Source organism: Bos indicus x Bos taurus, chromosome 5 (genome assembly GCF_003369695.1).
Source record: "Bos indicus x Bos taurus breed Angus x Brahman F1 hybrid chromosome 5, Bos_hybrid_MaternalHap_v2.0, whole genome shotgun sequence".
Taxonomy (NCBI): domain Eukaryota; kingdom Metazoa; phylum Chordata; class Mammalia; order Artiodactyla; family Bovidae; genus Bos; species Bos indicus x Bos taurus.
The window spans coordinates 17232667-17256133 of NC_040080.1; the positions used below are offsets into that span (position 1 = coordinate 17232667).

The 23467-nt window shown below is 44.5% G+C and overlaps 1 protein-coding gene across 1 annotated transcript in view; it reads left to right on the top strand.

Annotated features, from left to right (window-relative positions):
* The window catches only part of LOC113893399 (antigen WC1.1-like), a 74971-nt gene extending 67299 nt beyond the window's left edge, over positions 1–7672 (top strand). Inside the window, exons 16-22 of the mRNA XM_027543401.1 lie at positions 974–1015; positions 1103–1417; positions 1673–1705; positions 2252–2389; positions 2777–2866; positions 3737–3874; positions 7077–7672. Coding sequence (XP_027399202.1) covers positions 974–1015; positions 1103–1417; positions 1673–1705; positions 2252–2389; positions 2777–2866; positions 3737–3874; positions 7077–7243 — 923 coding nt within the window. The 3' untranslated portion in view covers positions 7244–7672. The remainder of the gene's footprint in view (positions 1–973; positions 1016–1102; positions 1418–1672; positions 1706–2251; positions 2390–2776; positions 2867–3736; positions 3875–7076) is intronic.
* The last annotated feature ends 15795 nt before the right edge of the window (positions 7673–23467 follow it).

Here is a 23467-nt window from a genome sequence, read left to right on the forward strand (position 1 = left end):
CCAACACTATGGGCTTTTCTGGTGGCTCAGACAGCAAAGAAACTGCCTGCAGTGTGGGAGACCTGGGTTTGATCCCTGGGTAGGGAGGATCCAGTGGAGAAGTGAATAGCAATCCACTCCAGCATGTTTGTTTGGAAAATCCTATGGACAGAGGAGTCTCGTGGGCTGCAGTCCATAGGGTCGCAAAGAGTTGGACAAGACTGAGCGACTAACACACACACACACACACACACATAACCAACACTACATTGTGGAGCAATTTCTTCCAATTAAAAATAAATTTAGAAAAGAGAGTTTCCTTTTACAACAGTAGTCTTCACTTGCCCACTTGTCACACTGAATAATAGGTAAGAGTAGTTTATAATCTATCTAATACTTTTCCATTAAAATTGTGTACATGAGATTTTGAATATAAATTGACTCTGCTTCTGGACTGAATATTTTTAATATGAACTATTATCATAGACTGTTACCATTAATTTATATTTGGTTTACTATTTCACTGATTAGTATGAATTTAAAAAAAGAAATTTTATTTCACTGAATTTTATTTGTCTATTCATTCATTTAATAAATGTTTATCAAGCCGCTATCTAGGTATTTCGAAATGGTTTTCCATAGATATTTGTTGAATGAGTGCATACAATGTGCAGGCACTCTCCTAATAGCAGAAACATGGCACATATAAGATATACAAGGTCCTTCTTCTAATGGAACTTTCATTCAGAGGGGTGTGTGTACATTCGTAGATGTCTATGTTTATATTTGCTGTGGGGTGTGAAGACTGATAAACAAGTAAATATTTAAAGTAATTTCAGCTGGTGATCAGATGCAGTGAATGTTTCATCCCAGGAGATAATGAGCCTGTGTTTTCACATGTCATTTGCACTGAGCCATGGACCTTAGATAATCTTATGTGGGGACAGGAACACCCTCAGCTATTCCTGATCCACTGTTTTCCTGTTGTGTGCAGGAAGAAGACCCAAGAGCTGTCCAACTGCTGCACCCTGCACAGGTACGTCAGCCTGCCACCTCCCCTGTGGCTCCCAGGGGCTCCTTCCTCCCACCAGGGCAGTCACAGGAGGGGCTGCTGCCTTTTCAGACAGAGAGAAGCTCCGGCTCAGGGGAGGAGACAGCAAGTGCTCAGGGCGGGTGGAGGTCTGGCACAGCGGCTCCTGGGGCACCGTGTGCGATGACTCCTGGAGCCTGGCAGAGGCTGAGGTGGTGTGTCAGCAGCTGGGCTGTGGCCAGGCCCTAGAAGCCGTGCAGTCTGCAGCATTTGGCCCTGGAAATGGGAGCATCTGGCTAGACGAGGTGCGGTGTGGGGGCCGGGAGTCTTCCCTGTGGGACTGTGCTGCGGAGCCCTGGGGGCAGAGTGACTGCAAGCACGAGGAGGATGCTGGTGTGAGGTGCTCTGGTGAGTGAGGGACTCGGGGTCCACCCTGGGTGAGCTGGGGCACTGTGGGGGCACTGGGCTGGGCCAGGCGTGGTGGGGAGTTTGTATTTAGACAGTGTCCAGGTCCTGGGGCTCTGATCTAGGACAGGGGAGCTGGGAGGACGAGACACTGGTGTTGTGGAGACTGAGGTCTGATTTCAGGCTCAGGAGGGAAAAATGGGTTTGCCCCGCTTTCTGGCCAATTCTTCTTCCCCACACTACTGTTTTTCTCTTTAGGTGTAAGGACAACAGTGCCCACGACTATAGCAGGTACTGTGATCCATCCACAGGCAGGAAAGAATACTCAAATACTGGGGCTCTGTTCTGTGGGCTCTCTGACAACTCAGAAGAGGAAAGAGTCTGAGGAGCCATGGCTGTTGGGGAGGAGCCAGGGCATTATACTGGGGAAATCCCCTGCCTTGATGTCCAGGGTCAAATATTCTCATGCCCGGGGTCCAAGAAAGTCTGGTTTCCATGTTGTAGAATCTAAGAATCTCCCACCTGCCTTGAGTGTTGCTCCTCATCACAGAGGTGCAGGTCCCTGGACTGTTTGATGCTCTGTCTCCTGAAGCCCAAGGAGAAGGGATGAGCTGGGTCCTCAGAGGCTGTCTCGGCAGGGCAGCTCCCTGACAATCCCCATCTCTGCCTCGGGGCCACACTGGCTAGGGTGGAGTTGACTTGTCTCAGGACGAGACCTGGGGGAACCCTGACACTGTCTGAGGCTGAGACACCATTGTCCGGAGCTCCTGAACATGCTGATACAGAGATATCTCTGTGCCCAAGACTATCTCCAGCCCTTTTTCCTGTTCTCCTTAGGGACCAGAACAACCTCAAATTCTCTCCCTGGCATCTTCTCCCTGCCTGGGATCCTCTGCCTTATCCTGGGGGCCCTTCTCTTCCTGGTCCTCGTCATCCTGATGACTCAGCTGCTCAGATGGAGAGCAGAGCGCAGAGGTGGGCTGCAGGGGGAACTGGGGACCAGGGAGAGTGTGTGGAGGCAGGAGATGGGGCAGGTATGAAGAGGGGAACCTGGGCCAAGTACTGTTCTGAGTTGCAGACTCCATGTGCTCCGTGCTGAGCTCTAAGGGCTGAGTAGAAAGAGGTTCTTAGGACTGGGGTGTGAACTCTCATAAGTCATGGCCTGTCCTGTGAGACCAGACAGAGTTGGTGCTGAGCTGTAATCAGGGTCAGACGAGGGGAGAAGGTGCTGACATGATGCATGGGGTAGGAGATGATGCTGAGGTCCTGGCAGCCCCCATGTGAGCACCAGGGAGATGAAGGTGGGCTGGCTGGATCAGGGTATCTGGGAAAGCTTCTCTGACCTGCTGGGGGATCTCTCAGCCTTATCCAGCTATGAAGATGCTCTTGCTGAAGCTGTGTATGAGGAGCTCGATTACCTTCTGACCCAGAAGGAAGGTCTGGGCAGCCCAGGTGAGTGTCCTGTCTGCCCTCCTGGGATCTCTGGTTGTCACCACCCACTGGCTGTGCACATCTTCTCAGCATCTGCAGACCCCATGTGTGCCCCAGGCTCACAGAGACGGCTCCTCCAAAGAGGCAGGATGGCCTCTCAGAGCCCCGTGACCTCCCAGCCTGTCTACACTGCAGAAGCCAGGCCTGTCCCTTCTCAGCCTTAACACAGGTCCCGTGGGTGTGGGGAGGAAAAATTCTGTGTGTTGTGTGATGTTTGTCTCCACATGAGGCTTCCCGTCAGATTTCTCACTGACTAAACTGCCGTATTACACCAGGGATGGTGAGGACAACAGTGATTACAGATCCAGTCCAGGAAATAGAGGTGGACCTGCCTCGGCTGGGTCTGGGGAGGACAGTTTCCCTCATAGAGAGGAGATTTAAGGAGAATGGTTTTCCTTTGATGGACCAGAGGCATCCCTTGTGTCCAGATGGGGTTAGTCCTTCTCCTTCTCTGGCTGTTCTGTGATGTCTCATGTCGGAGCTGGTCTCTCTGTGTCCAGAATCACCACAGGCACACAATGTTTTAAAAAAATAACATCCATAAAGCACAATTTTTCAAAGTACTTTAGCAATGCTCAGTGGTGGAAGAGTTGCTTTGAGATATGTAGTTTGCACTAGAAAATATTGAGATATGTAAAATCATGTTTTGGCTTACGGATACATCAAAATGAAACATGGTCTTAGAGAAAAAAGTCTTTTGAAACAAGGAGTGACTGGTGCCTCTATTCAAAAACTCAGAAACTCTGGGTCAGAAGGTATCTTAGGTATTCCCCAGACCATCTCACTTACTGTGGTTTCATCCACTCCCTTGTCTGTTCTTGGAACCCCCAGATCAGAGGACTGATGTCCCTGCTGAAAATTACGATGATGCTGAAGAAGTACCAGTGCCTGGAACTCCTTCTGCCTCTCAGGGGAATGAGGAGGAAGTGCCCCCAGAGAAGGAGGATGGGGTGAGGTCCTCTCAGACAGGTGAGTGGGGTCAGTTGATCTCTTGCAATCTTTCTATCTAAAAAGAGTGAATTTGTGCTCCTCAATGCCCAGCCTCTCTAGAGATCCAAAATATAAGTAATCTCATATATTTGGTAGCATCATCTTGACCATATGCCATATTTAATGCTGTCAGACTCCTTGCAAGGAGTGAGGAATCACTCTGCTTTTGGCATTTATGTCTCCATAATGTGACATAAACTTATCACTTTGTATGTGATATACTTGCATAAAGGTTTATAGATTACGGAATTTCCTGGTGGTCCAGAGGTTAGGATTCTGCACTTTCACTGCTAGGGCCTAGGTTCAACCCTGGTCAAGGAACTAAGATCCCACAAGCATGTGTCATGGCCAAAAGAGAAACTTATCGATTAATTGAGCATACCCCACTCCAGTACTCTTGCCTGGAAAATCCCATGGATGTAGGAGACTGGTAGGCTGCAGTCCATGGGGTCGCTAAGAGTCAGACATGACTTAGTGACTTTACTTTCACTTTTCACTTTGATGCATTGGAGAAGGAAATGGCAACCCACTCCAGTGTTCTTGCCTGGAGAATCCCAGGGACTGGGGAGCCTGGTGGGCTGTCGTCGATGGGGTCACACAGAGTCGGACACGAGTGAAGTGACTTAGCAGTAGCAGCAATAAAAGAAAGCTAAGCGCTGAAGAATTGATGCTTTTGAACTGTAGTGTTGGAGAAGACTCTTCAGAGACCCTTGGATGGCAAGGAGATCAACCCAGACAATTTAAAGGAATTCAATCTTGAATATTCATTGGTAGGACTGAGCCAAAGTAGAAGCTCCAATACCTTGGCCACCTGATGCGAAGAACTGACTCTTTTGAAAAGACCCTGATGCTGGGAAAGATAGAAGGCAGGAGGAGAGGGAGATGACAGAGGATGAAGTGGTTGGATGGCATCACCGACTCGATGGATATGAGTTTGAGCAAGCTCTGGGTGTTGGTGATAGACAGGGAAGCCTGGCATGCTGCAGTCCATGGGATCACAGAGAGTCAGGCATGAGTGAGTGACGGATCTGAACTAAACCAAATTCAAAGATGGAACAAGTGTTTTAATAATATCTTTTCACTGTCACATACATGAAGGCAAACCATTCAATATCACAGTAATCCAGGTCTATGCCGAATCAGTAATGCTGAAGAAGCTGAAGTTGCCATTCTATGAAGACCTACATGACCTTTTAGAACTATCACCTAAAAAAGATGTCCTTTTGATTATAAGGGACTGGAATGCAAAAGTAGGAAGTCAAGAGATACCTGGAGTAACAGCCAAATTTGGCCTTGGAGTACAAAATGAGGCAAGGCAAAGGCTAATAGAGTTTTGCCAAGAGAATGAACTGGTCATAACAAACACCCTCTTCCAACAACACAAGAGAGAACTCTACACGTGGACATCATCAGATGGTCAGTACTGAAATCAGATTAATTATATTCTTTGCAGTCAAAGATGGAGATGTTCTGTACTGTCAGCAAAATAAGACCGGGAGCTGACTGTGGCTCAGATCATGAACTCCTTATTGCCAAATTCAGACTTAAATTGAAGAAAGTAGAGAAACCCACTAGACTATTCAGGTATGACCTAAATCAAATTCCTTATGATTACACAGTAGAAGTGACAAATAGATTCAGGGGATTATGTCTGATAGGCAGAGTGCCTGATGAATTATGGATGGAAGTTTGTGACATTGTACAGGAGGCAGGGATCAAGACCATCCCAAGAAAAAGAAATGTAAAAAGGCAAAATGGTTGTCTGAGGAGGCCTTACAAATAGCTGAAAAAAGATGACAAGTGAAACCAAAGGAGAAAAGGAAAGATATCTCCATTTGATTCCAAAGAATAGCAAGGAGAGATAAGAAAGCCTTCCTCACTGATCAATGCAAAGAAACATAGGAAAACAATGGAATGGGAAAGACTAGAGATCTGGTCAAGAAAATTAAAGATACAAAGGGAATATTTCATGCAAAGATGGGTACAATAAAGGACAGAAATGTTATGGACCTAACAGAAGCAGAAGATATTAAGAAGAGGTGGCAAGAACACACAGAAGAACTATACAAAAAAAACCTTATGACCCAGATAATCACAATGGTGTGATCACTCACCTAGAGCCAGATATCCTGGAATGTGAAGTCAAGTGGGCCTTAGGAAGCATCACTCTGAACAAAGCTAATGGAGGTGATGGAACACCAGTTGAGCTCTTTCAAATCCTAAAAGATGATGCTGTGAGAGTGCTGCACTCAATATGCCAGTAAATTTGGAAAACTTAGCAGTGGCCACAGGACTGGAAAAGGTTGGTTTTCATTCCAATCCCAAACAAAGGCAATGCCAAAGAATGTTCAAACTACCACACAATTGCACTCATCTCACACGCTAGGAAAGTAATGCTCAAAATTCTCCAAGCCAGGCTTCAACAGGACATGAACCATGAAATTCTAGATGTTCAAGCTGGACTTAGAAAAGGCAGAGGAATCAGAGATCAAATTGCCAAAATTCGCTGGATCATCGAAAAAGCAAGAGAGTTCCAGAGAAACATCTATTTCTGCCTTATTAACTATGCCAAAGCCTTTGACTGTGTGTATCATAATAAACTGATATTTCAGTAGCTGCAAGAAGACCCTCATTCTCTAGAAAAGAGTATTTCTCCATCTGAGGGCCTGTGTAGTTTCTGGGGAGGAGATATCTGTGGGTGTACCTGTGATACTATTTGTGGACATTTGGGGACAGGAGTCAAGTCAACTAAGAGCAGACTTGGGTTGTGAGTGAGGAATTCAGATTTTTCCTGTCTCCAGTCTCCCTCTTATTGTGAATTTGCATCTATCACCTGTGAAAGGAGAACATTTAAATTCCTTTTTATGATTCTTATCGTTGCTGGGCATCTCCTTGGTATTGTGTTGCCTGGAAGAAGGTCTCCCAGAGCTCCTGAGCATGGGTCTCCTGTGATGCAGGATTTCCCCATGCACTGAAGCCCAGGAGACCACATGAACTGGATCTGAGAGGACAGCTGGGATCCATCCTCACTGGAACTCATGTGAAATAGCCTGAGCCTCCCTCCCCACACCTGGGTCCCAGGGATGCTTTGTCATAAGCACTTGCTTGACTCCCTTCCACCAGAGGGTTCTGTCCCATCCTCATGTCTCAGTTCTAATCAAACTTCTCTTTTCTACTTCAGGCTCTTATTTGAACTTCTCCAGAGAGGCAGCTGATCCTGGGGAAGGAGAAGAGAGCCTCTGGCTTTTCCAGGGGAAGAACGAGGATGCTGGGTACGATGATGTTGAACTCAGTGCCCTGGGAACATCCCCAGTGACTTTCTGTGATGCTGTATTAACTAGGAGATGAAGCCTCAGATATTCTAATTGCCTGTATTTCAATAGAGTAGTGCTGACCTGTAATTGTGCCATATGAAAATTGCTCAAAATGAAATATTCTAAATAAATTAACTTCTTGCTGTGCTGTTAACTTAGCAAGCTCCATGTCAAACGCTTTTAGAGGATTGGTCCTCAAATGCCATCTTTCTCGAAGGAAATGCAAGTGAGTGAGCTGACCTGCTTTCTCATCTGTCTTAGAGGCTAATGAGAGCATGCTTACAAGTGCTCCAGGTCACTCTTATTTCGAAAAGGATGTAAACTTGGTCTACATTCTTACACTCCTTCCTAACAAGATGAACTCATGGGAAAAAAAAAAAAAAAAACAGTTCTAAACACCTCTGAGATGTCACATCACCAGTTTCTAACTTGTTCTTGGACACCAACCTGGGTGTGAGTTTCAAAGTGGAAGGTTGGCTGGTGGAAGAGAATGGATACAGCTTTCCTTATCCTGCCTCAATATTCACAGGCCAATTAAAAATCTAACTGAACATAACTACCTCTTCCTTTTTCATCTCTCATTTATTCCTTTAGTGGATACAGACACCTCTTTGCTCGTATCCCATGTCTGTTTGATTATCCAATCCTTATAAATCCATTCTTTCTTCTCCATCTCTTCTTACTATTTGTTTAGGATGCTGCTATTTCTTCTCTCTTCAAGGATCTCTCCTTCTAAGTGAATTATATCAGTTCATATATGTCTTCAAGTTGATGGAAGGCAAATTGGTGCTCACCCACACCCTGTATTCAGATGGGACAAGAGGGCAAGAAAGTGGAGACCTAGGCAGAGGGGATCCAGAAAAATGGATGTATATGGAAAGATCAGGAACATTTGGCTATTTATATTTCAGAGATATGGATGGAGGCATCTGAAATGACTGATCTCTTAGAGGAAAAATTTCAGACCAAGGGGATTCTTTGAAAACATCTGTGTTTCAGATGTTTCAAGATTGCCTAAGCAGTGTCAGACTTTATTTTTTTTGGCTCCAAAATCACTGCAGATGGTGATTACAGCCATGAAATTAAAAGATGCTTATTCCTTGGAAGGAAGGTTATGGCCAAACTAGATAGCATATTCAAAAGCAGAGATATTACTTTGCCAACAAAGGTCTGTCTAGTCAAGGCCAAGGTTTTTCCAGTGGTCATGTATGGATGTGAGAGTTGGACTGTGAAGAAAGCTGAGTGCTGAAGAATTGATGCTTTTGAACTGTGGTGTTGGAGAAGACTCTTGAGAGTCCCTTGGACTGCAAGGAGATTCAGCTAGTCCCCCCTAAAGGAGATCAGTCCTGGGTGTTCATTGGAGGGACTGATGCTGAAGCTGAAACTCCAATATTTTGGCCACTTCACGTGAAGATTTGACTCATTGGAAAAGTCCCTGATGCTGGGAATGATTGGGGGCAGGAGGAGAAGGGGAAAAAAGAGGATGAGATGGCTTGATGACATCACCGACTCGATGGACATGAGTTTGGGTGAACAGTGGGAGTTGGTGATGGACAGGGAGGCCTGGCGTGCTGTGATTCATGGGGTCACAAAGAGTGGGACACGACTGAGTGAACTGAACTGAACTGAAAATGTAATTGTGATCCTGCTGTGACTCCTCAGTGTAGAGAGAGATGGCATGAAGAAGTGACAAAGTAAAGATTACGTTTACACAACACTACTCCTGCAACACCCCCTGCTCCCCACCCCCACCCCTGGCCAATTCCATTGTGGCCATGTGGAGAAGCTGCTGAACTAATATAAAACCTGAGAGTGCTGGCCTGGTTGTGAGCTGGACCCACCCAGTTACTTGGTTGATGACTCTGGATGGTTTCTAGGACTCCAACCTACACTCATGCTTGCAGTCTTCATAGTTCTAGGCTATGCTTGGGGATGGGAAGATGCCCAGGGCTTCTTCCAGGGCAGCTCACATGGCTATTCACTTGGGAAGTGATGAAATAGATGACATATGATGAAATAAGGCACACACACGAAGAAGCTCAGTGAACTCCAAGAAAACACAGATAAACAATGAAATTCAGGAAGACTATATATGAAGAAAATAAGATTAAAAAAAATTTCTCATCATCATTATTACTGTTTTCAATTTTTGGTTGCATGAGTCTTTGTTGCTGCACATGGGCTTTCTCCAAATGCAGCAAGCAGGCACTACTCTTCTTTGTGGGCAGCAGGTTTCTCTATGCATGGGCTTCTCTTGTTGTGAACAGGTTCTAGGCACCCAGGCTTCAGGGGTTGCAGCATCACCTCCTTTTGTGATTTTCGGGTCCTAGAGCTCAGGCTCAGTAATTATTGAGCTAGGGCTCAGTAATTTTTGAGCTAAGGTGTTACTTCACAGAATAAATTCAGATTTTTTAACAGAGATAGAAATCATAAAAAAGGAAGTAAACAGGGAGTTTTGCTGATGGTTTAGTGGTTAGGATTAGATGCATTCACTGCTGTTGTTTGGATTCAGTCCCAGTAGGGGAACTGAGATCCCTCAAGCTTTGCATTGAGGCAGAGAGAATAACAGAAGGAACAAAACAGAAAAATGAACCAAACAGAGATTCAGTTGCTTACGATTCAGTTCAGTTCAGTGGTTCAGTCGTGTCCGACTCTTTGTGACCACATGGACCGCAGCACGCCAGGCTTCCCTCTCCATCACCAACTCCTAGAGCTTGCCCAAACTCATGTTCATTGAGTCGATGATGCCATCATCCAACTGTTTCATCCCCTGTCGTCCCCTTCTCCTCCTGCCCTCAATCTTTCCAAGCATTAGGGTCTTTTCTAATGAGTCAGTTCTTCACATCAGGTTGTCAAAATATTGGAGTTTCAGCTTCAGCATCAGTCCTTCCAATGAATATTGAGGACTGATTTCCTTTAGGATGGACTTGTTGGATCAGTTGCTTAAGACTACAATGAATGGAATGCAACAAAATGAAAAATGCTACCTAGAGCATCAACAACAGCAAAAGACTGTAACTTAGAAGGCGGGACCATGGAGATTACCCAGCCAGGGGACAAAGAAAAAGAGGAATGAAAAAGTGTGAAAGAACCTGTGTGAACTCTAGGGTAACATTCACAGAAACAACCTGCACATTCTTGGAGTCCCAGAAGGAGAAGAGAGGGAGAGAGGGACACAGATTGTACTTAAAGAAATAATACCAGATAAGTCCCAAATCTGATGAGATTTAGACATCCAAGTTCATGTAGCTAATAGGTCACTCCTCAGAGTTCATTCAAAATGATCATCCCCAAGAAACATTGCTTGTAATCAAGAAGAAGAGAGAATTTTATAAGCAGCAAGAGAAAAGTAAATGCTCACAAAAAAGAAATTAAAAATATCAGGAGAGAGAAGATAATATATTCAAACTTATGCAAAAAAAAAAAAAAAAAAAGCCTACCACCCAAGAATACTTTTCTCAGGAAGGTTGTTTTTCATAAATGAAGACGATATAAAGACTTTCCCAAACGAACAACAGTTGAGGGGATTCAACAACATTAGGCTTGTCTTACAAGATTGCTGACGGGAGTTCCTCAAACTAAATGAAGGATGTTAATTTTTATATGAAAGAAGTGAAAATATACAACAGACTTTTAAATACTGAATCCAATTCAGCATACTCTGACACTGTAATATGGTAGTGTGCTAATCAGGTAGGTTTAGTCTAAAGAAAGTATTAAAATAGCTATAGAGAAAAATATTTTTTTAGTGGATATACAATATAGAGAGAGGTAAATTGTGACATCCAAAACAAAATGCGTAGAAGGGGATAAAAAGGTAGAACTTTTGCATGTCATTGGAATTAATTTGTTATCAGTGTAGTATTTACTGTTGTCCCACTAAGAGGTTTTATGTGAGCCATGTGGTAACAAAAATGTAAAAACCTACAGTAGATTCACAAAAAGTGACAAGAAGGGACTCAAAGAGCAACAGTATCCAAAATTATCAATTCACAGTTCTAACTGTTGTGCAGAACAGTTGAGTTGTCCTGGTCTCCACATCATCTTTCAAGATCAGCCAAAGAGGACTCTCCTTCGAGAAGTGAAAGACTAATTAAGCTGTCTGTTATTTTAAGCCAAAGAAGTCTTTGGGCACCTCATCTGTTTCCGTATGTCATATCGATGGTGCAGCTGTACTTTTTTAATTGCAAATTTTCTTCCTGTGATATTGCTGTGTGGTTTTAATGAAATAACTGCCAATGATAAATCATATGAATATCCTGTCTCCTCAGTTGGGTTTGATTAAGACTTATTAAGAAGCCACATGTAGATACTTTGTGGTTTGTCTTGTGTATCCTTAGAGATAGAAATTTGCAGTGTTCGTTGTGACATATTTGTTGGTGATAGCTGCTTATTTTTGAAAATGAAATTTTGCCTTGGTAATTGTCAGAAACATTTGCCTTAAAAAAATATTATCTAAATGATGTTCTCAGAAACATTTCTTTATACTTAAGACAATTTATCTTCAATATTTAGTACAGTGTCATTCAGCCATTCAATAAATATTAGTTGAGCATCTGTAAAGTTATAGAGAGGGGAAATATAGAGCTTATACACAGGCACAGGCCTCACTCCAATCCTGGGCCCTGGCAAGGCCTCAGAAAATGCCTGCAGACTGCAGGAGCCTTGGTTAGCATGCCCAGATTGGGAAGCATTCGATGACAAGGAAAAGAGGTTTGTTCACAGAGTCTTTGATGTTAAAGGAGGAACACATTGCTGTATTTTCCAGTGTTCTGAGGCTGGTCTGCGGGCAGGACTCAGCTGCACCAAAGCTCCATGTGCAATAGAGCCTCAGTTCATAGACTTTGAATGTGAGCAATCACTCAGGCTTTGAACTCTGAGTGCCACCCCAGAGGCACTAACCTTAGGTTGCAGTGGTTTAAGAATCACCACCCACAAGAACTCAATAGCTCTGCAGTTGGTAATTACATCAGCTCTGAGCAGAGGTGGGTTAATCATAAAGTTAATGTAGTGTGTTCTTCAGAGCCTCTCCTTGCACCAGCCCCTTCCAAATCCCGAGGGGGGCCCTAGGGCTGCGGTTGAAGCAGAGAGGACTCTATGATCCTTGCCCCCTCACCGTGTCTTCTGCCTGCCTTTTGCCTGTGGAAAACTTTAGTCAAAGAATACGTTTAATTGGAGAAGCGAGAAACGTGGAAACAAAGGAAAACAGTCAGAGGAGACTAAATAATAATAATGTAGTCATTAAGCACAGTCAAGGACCTTTAGTTCTTTCTCAAGGGTTATAGATGATATTCTGAGCCGTGTCCTGTGAGCTGTCTTATAGACACAAAACACCAGGCGGAGCAGTGAACTACATGATGACCACACTGTACCCAGGACTTGAGCATCCACAATTCTGAGAACTGACCACAAAGACATGGGAACAAGTACACCCAGGCACTAAAGATCAACTCTACCTAAAACAACCAGTGGATGTTTTGGATGGCATCACCAGCTTGATGGACATGAGTTTGAGCAAGTTCCAGGAGTTGGTGATGGACAGGGAAGCCCGGTGTGCTGTAGTCCACTGGGTAACATAGAGTTGGACACTACTGAGCGACTGAACTGAATTGAAAGTAACCAAGATGACACTAGTCAGACCACTCATGACCAATTTGAAGATGACTCTACTATTTCTGCATGTAACCCCCCTCCCACTTTGTCTATAAAACTCTCACTGCCTGCTTGTCATGGGGGTGAACGTTGGCCTTTGAACAGATGGCTGCCACTGCTCCTGCCAGTTGCTGGCATATGAAATAAAGCAAACTTTCTTTTCCACCAACCTGCCCTGTATACTGGCTTTTAAGCAGTGAGCAGCCAGACCTCACACACATACTTTCGGTAACATGGTCACAAGAAGATAGGCTTTGAATGTGCCATTTTCTTCAGTTGAGGGGGAAAAAATTCAGCAAGATTATTTCTTACCCAAAGGTGAAGAAATTAATTAACTACATGGAGCACTCCATCCAGAAATCAGATTTGTTCAGGAAATCAAGAAGAAACTAAAGAGGTTTAGAAAGTACATGCTGCCTTTTCATTAGTACAGGATTGGTGGAAAGTAAAAATATGATGAACTGACTAACTCAGAGCAAAGGAGAGCTGTTTAAGGATGAAGGTCAAGATGCTAAGAGACAAATTTGGGAAACTGAGCCTGACTGTCAGCACAGAGTGATATAAAGGGAACAGGAGATGCACCAGGGGTGGGTGCTCTTAAACAGGACTTAGATCTAGTTGTTGGTCAATCAGAAATGGTGACTGAGAACCAACCAGGCCCAACAGAGGATGCAAGCTGACCACCTGAGGGAGTAGCTTGGGATGAAGACACAGAAGGAAGAGGAGATCCAGGAAAGTACCTGATTCATGTGACAGATTTTTTTTTTCAAGTCTTGTTTCCCCTTTGGATCTGTCAGAATAGACTCTGTTCTGCTACTGGAACAACTGACCCCCAAATCTCAGAGGCAACACATACATGCATACACACATTCATTACCAACCTACACATGTACCATGGTCAGTGAGGCACCATCAGCTCGCATGTGCACCATTTGGAACACACAACTTCTGGGGCAGAAAAGAGAGAGACTAGAGAGTCACATGGGGTTTTCATGTCTCCACTTGGAAGAGACACATGTGACACTACCCATGCTTCATTGTCCAGAATGAGTCACTGGGAGCTAGAAAAACAGCTATTTGGTAAGTATTATTGTCGATGCCACATCCTTAATAGCAATGCTGTCAGTTTTTTCTTCCCTTGGTAAAGTTTCTGAGCTACAGCCTTGTGCAGAAATTACATGTGATTGGACCCTCCCCAGAGTGAGATTTGAAGAAGGCATTTTCTATCTGGTTCCTTTGTCTGGTGTGTCTCTGACTCCTTACTCCACTTCAGTCTGTGCCGAGTGGGATTAGTCAGATTTGTGTCTCCCCTATCCCTTTCCCGCTCAGTATCATTAACTCTGGGTGATTTTCAGCATTTGTTCATGCATTCATTTCTTTATTTATCCACTATTTGTTAAGCTTTTTCTATGTGTCTTTACTTGACTTTAAAGAGATATTGAAGAGTAAGACACAATACTTGCTCTCAAGAAGCCCCCACTTTTAAGACAGTGGGCAAGATTTTATAGATTAAATAGACACAGTAGTAATTTTGAGCTGGAGAAATTAAAAAGAGTTCACAGAGGCGACAACTCTGTGCATTTAAAAACGAGAAGATTTATGAGTTTTCTTTCTGTAGTGGGCTTAAAAATGTGTCCCCTAGAATTCAAATATACATAAATGTAATATACTCTTTTTATCACTGATTTTATCTTGTGCACTAGCAAGGGATGTCTGTGTGGACTGAAAAGTTCCATAACATTAGCACAGACTCTCCTATTTAAAATTTGTCCCTCAACTTAGCTCGGGTTCATTGTATAATTGTTTTGTCATTTCTAGTTCAAGCTCCCTGCTCAGACTGATTTTTCTATATTTAAGCAGGCACCTTCTTGTCTCTCCTCCCACAGATGGTGTCTGGGGAGGGAGGGCTTCTTTGTTTCCAACAGCAGTGGGGAAGGGTCCTTGGTCTGCATGCTCTCCACTTAGAATCTGCTTGTCTTTGATTTCTTAGCTTTGATCTGCTCTTGTCTCTGGGTATCTGATGTTGCACTATGGAGGAGTGAATGAGGCCAATTCAGTGCCACACTCTTTGTTTGATGGGTACAGACTATAAAGGGCTGAACAGAGGTGATGGGCTGGACAACACCAGCTCATAACCTTGCTTTCCTTCATGCCCTGGTGATGAAGTGGTCTTTGGTAAATGAGTCTTTACGAACCTTGGTCCCATCCATGCAAAGAACACAGGTGGTGGGGCAGGTCTCCAATGCTTTGGTATAACAACTCAGTTAATAATTTTCTGTTAGAGTTGTATGCCTCTTTATATTTTGTATTTTAGTCACTCTGATTGGTCCTGAGGAAATTTTCCTCAAGCAAGAAGGTTTAATTATTAACTTTCCTAGCAAAGAGATTACTGAACCTCTGAAACCACCATATTCTCATGGTGATTTGGGAATAATAATGCTACATGTTGTATTTCTTTACAATCCATGAGGACAAATAGTTAGCCTAAGTCAAAGAACAAGATTTTTTCTGCTCTTTGCTTCTGCACTTCTAATTCAACACGGAAGCTGTTCACATTTTTTATAACAAAATTGCTTCCTGTTACAGTTGTGTGTGGTTTGAATTGAAAATGTGCCAAATGATAAATACGTAAACATCCTGACCATTTGGCCATATCTGATTAAGACCAGAACAGGAGGCTTCATGGTCTTCACCTGTCAGTGCACTGTGGCTTGTCTTTTTTAATCTTCAGATATACAAAGAAATTTGCAGCATTTACACGTGTTTAGAACTGGCTGTCTCAGCACTGCTCTTGTACTGGGGCTAGGCTGTTTCTGCTGCTGCTGCTGCTAAGTCGCTTTAGTCATATCCGACTCTGTGCGACCCCATAGATGGAAGCCCACCAGACTCCCCCGTCCCTGGGATTCTCCAGGCAAGAACAGTGGAGTGGGTTGCCATTTCCTTCCCCAATGCATGAAAGTGAAAAGTGAAAGGGAAGTCGCTCAGTCGTGTCCGACTCTTCGAGACCCCATGGACTGCAGCTTACCAGGCTCCTCTGTCCATGGAATTTTCCAGGCAAGAGTACTGGAGTGGGGTGCCATTGCCTTCTCCGAGGTTGTTTCTAGTTATTGTAATTTACTGCATTCATTGCAGAAAGGTGTTGAAGTGAACCATATATAGCTCATACCATTTAACAGTATTGAAATATCATTAAAACAAATGATGCAGCTTGCATTGTGCTGTTACATCCTCACAAGTTAAATTATTTCTCAAAAGATTTCTTTTTGATTGAAATGATTTGTATAAAATATCAGGCTGACATTCATTCATTCAGGTACACAAAAGACATCATTTAGGATTTTTAATTAGCCAGGCATTGGGGATATGAAGGGGAATTAGATGCAAAATGTTTTGCCAAGTACATTCGAGTTTATAAAGTAAAATGATTAAGTAAACAACTTAATTCACAAAAGCTCTCCGATGGTAAGATTGAGGTTCTTGACCAGTTGCATGGGGCACAGAGAGAAGGGGTGATTTGTGGAAGACTCACAATTCTGATTGTCACCAATCACCATCACAGCCTATAGTTCCTGAGAGAATTCCAAGAGCCACAGCCAAGGCTCCAGGTAACAGAATTGAATTCCTGTTCTAGAGTCCTGGGATTCCTGCGACGAGATGGTGGGAGATGCCCTAACTCTGCTTCTTTACGACTACTGTGTGTGTGTGTGTGTGTGTATGTGTGTGTGTGTGTGTGTGTGTGTTAGTCACTCAGTAATGACTAACTCTTTTCGACTCAATGGACGGTAGCCCTTCCAGGCTCCTCTGCCTATGGGATTTCCCAGGCAAGAATATTGAAGTGGGTTGCCATTTCCTTCTCCAGAGGATCTTCCTGACCCAGGGATCGAACTAAGATCTGTATTGCAGGCAGATTCTTTACCATCTGAGTCATCAGGAAGGCAAGATAACAGTAGTACATAATACTGCTACTATGTACTACTGTTATTGTCTGGAAAATTCCATGGACAGAGGAAGCTGGTGGGCTACAGTCCATGGGGTTGCAGAGTCGGCCATGACTGAGCAAATCAGCATCAGCGCATGTACTACTGTGAACTAGTGTTGTAATATCACATGCTAATGCCAACTCACCTAGTCCTCACCAAAACTCAGTAATCTAGGCATGATCACAACCCTCCTTTTACTAATCAGAGAGTGTAAGAACCCTGTTCAAGGTCCACACATGGCATGCAGCTAAACTGTGAGTCAAGACCAGGCAGTCTGGCTCCCCAGTCTGTTCTCCTCACCCCTGCCTTCCACTCTCTCAAGTTCACTGTGGACACAGCTGGGTTAGTGTCCTCTCTAAAACTTTCCTTCTCAAATCTTTTTTTTTTTTTTTTAACTTTACATAATTGTATTAGTTTTGCCAAATATCAAAATGAGAATGAGATTGGACATTGAGATTTTCTTATGTGTCACAGAAGAAGTAACTTCTTCCAAGGGTGAGTTGGTCCATGTTGACCCTGCACCCCCAGCTCTGGGGTAGAGGGTGCTGCCTGGGAACAGCCTGCCAGCCCTGAGTTAGCCCCTCCTTTCCAGCCCCTCCTTCCCTACAACAGAGTCTGGAACCCTCAACAGTGTCTTACCTGTGAGATCTCAATCCCAAGGTGAGTGAGACCGTGTGTACCTTGTTCACTAAATGCATCTGTGTGTCATCCCGTGGGAGGGATACTCAACCCCAGAAAGCACGTCCTGTGTTCTAGGTGGCTGTCCCGTGGTTTCTGGTGATGCTGTGGAGTCCATAACTGGGTAAGGAATGATGACTTTGGGCCCAGAGGGAGTAGAGCATCAATTCTAAGTAACTGAGCAGATCTTGGTCCTTCTCCAGCCCCTGACTTTAAATTTTGGTTTTGATATTTATAATCAGTTTTTATCATTGATGTGTTAAAGGTCCAGATATAGGAGATGGGGCTCAGGTACAGTCACTGGGCTTGAGAGTGAGAGGACCAGATGACAAGGAAGTGAATCTTGTATAAATAATGGGTAAATATTAACATACTTAGAGGGAGGAAAGCTTGTGTTTAATTATCTTTTCTTCTGAGTCTCAAGAAGAAAGGATGGGTATTACAGGACAGAGAAGCTGTGTCTGCGGGCCAGGATGAGGGTCCTTCTGGTGTGGGATGTGGCAGGGCTGTTAAATGGCCAGCAGCTGCCCTGGGTGTTGGCCAGGCTGAGACATTAAGGTGGGCATGTGTGTGTGGCTCATGAAGCTGTCTCTGAGCTCTGGTGGGGACCCTGGGGCCTGTGTGTCACAGATGCTTCCTTCCACGTCTGTGCTGAAAAGGAAGAGTCAGGATGAGGGGGCCTCAGTCTGGGGTTGTTTGGACCACAGGGCTGCATCACGGGAATCTTGAGCCTGAGGGGGCATGAGGAAAGGGGGCAGCACATTAGTGACCTTGAATTTTGATGAGGGAGCTCTCTCTTGCATCTCTTATGGTCCTTCTCTGTTCTATACTCATCCCAGGATTACTTTCTGGGAAGCATCTGAGAGCTTCTCTGATCAGTGGAAACAAAACAAGGCATCAGTGGCTATACTGGACATCAGTCCCTTCTGCTTGTATCTGTCCCATCAACCCACCTGGGATTCCATTCTTGTTGCCACCTTTCTTCTTAAATGCAAAACTGAGAAGGTGGGGTCAACTGATGGTTCCAGGAAGCAAGAACCCCTTCTATTCTCTGCTTCACTTGCCCCTTCTTTCCCCATCACATGCAGCTATCATGTATAAGAAGACTTTCTATTTCCCCTTCTGTCTGGAGCTGTTGCCTTAAATTACATTTTGCATCGTTGTAGTTATGGTTTATAATACAAATGTATTCTGAATCTTATCAAACCATACTCTCAGCTTATGAGGGGGATAAATGTGAAGTTTAGAAAACTTTAGTCTTTATAAACTGTAATTTTCTTGTTGTTGTTTAGTTCCTTAGTTGTGTCTGACTCTCTTCAATGCGATGGACTGCACTGGACATGAAAGGACCACCAGGCCCTTCTGTCCACAGAATTCTCCAGGCAAGAACACTGGAGTGGGTTGCCATTTCCTTATCCAGGGGATCTTCCTGACCCAGGGATCAAACCCACATCTCCTGCTTTGCGGGCGGATTCTTTACTGCTGAGCCATCAGGGAAGCTCCGTGCTTTCTTCTAGAGATCCCTGCTACAATTTTGGAAGACTAGAGTTCAGTGATGATTCCTCCTCTCTTTGTTTCCTTAAACAGCAATCTCTTTCTCTCCATAAACATTTTTTGGTGAATAGCTGAAAGAGATACTTCACATAAAATGAAATGCAATAAAGGGACAGAGATTTAACATGTCTGAACGTCCCTATAGGGAACCCACCTGCCAATGCAGGAGACACAGGTGACATGGTTTTGATCCTAGAGTCAGAAAGATCTCTTTAGAAGGAAATAGCCACTGACTCCAGTACTCTTGCCTGGAAAATCTGTTGGACAGAGGAGGCTGGCGAGCTACAGTGCAGGGGTTGCAAAGAGTCAGACACGACTGAGCAAGCAGGCACGTGCTCCAGGACCCAATCACCAGATCATTCTGAGAAGGGGGAAAAGACCTGCAATCTCATCCCCCAACTTGATGGGTCTCACTTCATGCCTCCACAGTCACCTGTGAATTCATGTACTCCTGGCCCTCATTTTCTGCTGACCTGATAAATATTGTATTTCAAAACTTCTTGTAGGTCTCTGCTTCCACCCTGAGCTCAGTGCTGGGGAAAATCATTACTTGATTGTACAAAAGATATTCTCCATGGGTCAACAGATCCCACACCCAGACCCTGTGAGATCTTACAGTCTGCAGATGTCGACCAGGGTGATTAGGAGAGAGAAAGGCACTCATGGTTTTTGATGCATCTTTTCTATCCCAGTCCCGGTCATGGGACCTGGCTCCCAGGACCACGGAAGCAGGAGGTCAAAGGACTGTGCTGCTCATATAAGGAGATGTGGAAGATTCAGAAGCTCATTGGTGTTCAGAAAGGGGCAGATGCAGCCTCCGATAGTGGCTGAAATGGTGAAAGGTGTTGCTATTGGCTCTCAGGAGGGAGGGTGTAAGGGGTGGTCTATATAGACCCAGTCAGCATCCTGATGCTCCTCACAGGCTTATCCTGCAGCTGGGACTGTGATCTTGAGGACGTGGGGTCAGGATGGCTCTGGGCACACACCTCTCCCTGCGGGGACTCTGTGTCCTCCTCCTCGGCACCATGGTGGGTGGTCAAGGTAAGGGCTGCCCCTCTGTCCTGGGTCCACAGCAGGGAGTGGACATTGTGGTGAGAGGAAAGGTGTCTGGATCTGTGGAGCCATGGTCTCAGTATTTTTGGTCAAAAAGGAGCCACGCTGACTGTGAACACTGGTCCTTCTCCTGTGGGGGGTCCACTGGTCATAGTGGCAGATTTTACAGAGCAGTGAGGTTTGGCCTGGACCTACCTGGGTCAGCCTGAGTCCCTCCACTGTCTCCCTTGTTCTCAGGGAGCTCTAGAAGTCCCAATGGCTCCCAGTGTGTGGAAGTTCCAGCCACTGACCTCAGATGGGACTCTGGGCTATTCCCACACACTCCATGTGCCTGGTGTGTGAGCATTCCCGCTGGGTCCCCGTGTTTCCTGTGTCTGTGCTCCTGTAGGCTCTGTATGTGTGTGTGTGTGAAGGTAAGGAGTATGTGAGGGTGTGTGTTTGTAAGGGTATGAGGAGTATGTCTGTGAGTATGTGAGGAATGTGTGAGGGTGTGTGTATGTGAAGCTGTGTGTGTGTGTGTAAATAGAATGTGTGAGTGAGGGTGTGAAGAGTGTGTGTGTTTGTGGAGTGTGTGAGGAGTGTGTGAGGGTGTGTGATGTGTGTGTGTGTGTGTGTGCACATGTGTGTGTAAGGGGTGGTACAGCCTGTCTGTGTGACAGGAACAGGGCTGCTGAGCAGGGACTGAGTCCGTTGGTCTGTGAAGCACACAGGGTGTCCACAGGGCTGGGTGTCATGCCGCTGCATGTGACCAGATCAGAGATAATGGTGCACCTGCCTGCCTCTCTCTGGCTCCTCTCCCCCATCCCCTGGGCTCCCCTCTGCTTGTTGCCCTGTCTGCCCAGCACTGGGCTCTATGAGAGGCTCTGCTTGCTGGCCTCACCTGTTCCCACCAGGTGTTCATTGTGGAGCAGAGGAGCCTGCAGCCAGGAGAGGGGACCTTTTGTCTGTAGAGATCAGTTGAAGCACAGCCTCAGGTGTATAAGTTCCCAAGTCCCTGCCCCGGTCCCTGTGATATTTCCTGATGTGCTGCGGCATGGGACGGTCCCTTCCCCTCCCAGGATCTGCTATGACTCTGTAGGGAGCACTTTCTCTCGTGCCCTCTCCTGTCCCTCCCTGGATCTGCTTTCCACTGAGTGAGGGTAGAATGTGTTAATCTTTCTTCATGGTCTGCAGGGTTTCCTTGGACAAATCTGCTGATCTCCTTATGGGAGTCCTCTTGGGTGACAGAATTTTTTCTTCTCTTTAGACCTTTAGAATTCTTTGTCTTAGCATTTGGACAGTTAACTCTGTGAGTCTTAGAAAAGGTTGCTTTGGATTGAAATTTTGGGGTGACTTATTAGCTTCTTGAACTTAGATGTCCAGATCTTTCCCTAGGTTTGGGAAATTCTCAGCCTGTGTTTTCTCCTTTCTGTTTTAATTATTTATTTTTGGCTGTGCTAGGTCTCCTTCCTTGCATACAGGACTTCTCTAGTTGTGGTAAGCAGTGCACAGACTTCTCACTGCAGTGGCTTCTCTTGCTGTAGACCACAGGCTCTAGGTGCACAGGTTTCAGTAGCTGTGGCACACTGGCTTAGTTGCTCTGCGGCATGTGGAATCTTCCTGTACCAGGGATTGAACTGATGTCCCCTGCACTGGCAGGTGGACTCTTATCCACTGCACCACCAGGAGGTCCTCAGCCCTTAATTCTTTTCTCCCTCACTTCTCCTGCCCTGACTCCGTTGCATACATTGTTCCTCTTTATGGTGTCCATAGTTCCCACTGGCTTTCTATATTCCTTTCTTTCTCTTTTTGCTTCTCTGCGTGGATACTTTCAACTGATCTTTCTTCTAACTCATTGATTCTTTTTTCTTTTTCTTTCCCTCGGTCAAGTCTGTTGTTGAATCTCTGTATTGAACTTTTAAGATTACTCATTATATTGTGTGGATGCTAAGTCACCTCAGTCATGTCTGACTCTTTGTGACCCTATGGACTGTAGACTCTTCGGTCCATGGGATTCTTCAGGGAAGAACACTGGAGTGGGTTGCCATGCCCTCCTCCAGGGGATCTTCTGGACTCAGGGATTGAACCCGAGTCTCTTACATCTCCTGCATTTGCAGGTGGCTTCTTTACCACTAGTGCCAACTGGGAAGCCCATTCATTTATTATTCAGTTTCAAAATATCTAGTTAGTTCTTTTTTAAAAAAATATTTTATATATCTTTATTGTTCTTATTTTATTTGCATTGTTTTATTGGTATCATTAAATATTTGAGTTATCTTGTAACACTCTAATCATCTTTTGAAGTATTATTTTGAATTCTTCATCAGGTAATTCCTGGATCTCCATTACTTTGAGCTGGTTACAGGAGGTTTTTTTTTTTTTTTTTAATAGTTCTGTTATTTTTTTTCTTTTTATTTTATTTTTTAACTTTACAATATTGTATTGGTTTTGCCGTATATCAACATGAATCCTCCATAGGTATATATGTGTTCCCCATCCTGAACCCTCCTCCCTCCTCTCTCCCCGTACCATCCCTCTGAGTCGTCCCAGTGCACCAGCCTCAAGCATCCAATATCGTTCATCGAACCTGGACTGGCAACTCGTTTCATATATGATATTATTCATGTTTCAATGCCATTCTCCCAAATCATCCCACCCTCTCCCTCTCCCACAGAGTCCACAAGACTGTTCTATACATCAGTGTCTCTTTTGCTGTCTCGTATACAAGGTTATTGTTACCATCTTTCTAAATTCCACATATATGCATTAGTATACTGTATTGGTGTTTTTCTTTCTGGCTTACTTCACTCTGTACAATAGGCTCCAGTTTCATCCACCTCATTAGAACTGATTCAAATGTATTCTTTTTAATGGCTGAGTAATACTCCATTGTGTATATGTACCACAGCTTTCTTATCCATTCATCTGCTGATGGACATCTAGGTTGCTTCCATGTCCTGGCTATTATAAACAGTGCTGTGATGAACATTGGGGTACATGTGTCTCTTTCAATTCTGGTTTCCTCAGTGTGTATGCCCAACAGTGGGATTGCTGGATCATAAGGCAGTTCTATTTTCAGTTTTTTAAGGAATCTCCACACTGTTCTCCTCTGCACTTTCTGCCATAAGGGTGGTGTCATCTGCATATCTGAGGTTATTGATATTTCTCCTAGCAATCTTGATTCCAGCTTGTGTTTCTTCCAGTCCAGCGTTTCTCATGATGTACTCTGCATATAAGTTAAATAAACAGGGTGACAATATACAGCCTTGATGAACTCCTTTTCCTATTTGGAACCAGTCTGTTGTTCCATGTCCAGTTCTAACTGTTGCTTTATGACCTGCGTACAGATTTCTCAAGAGGCA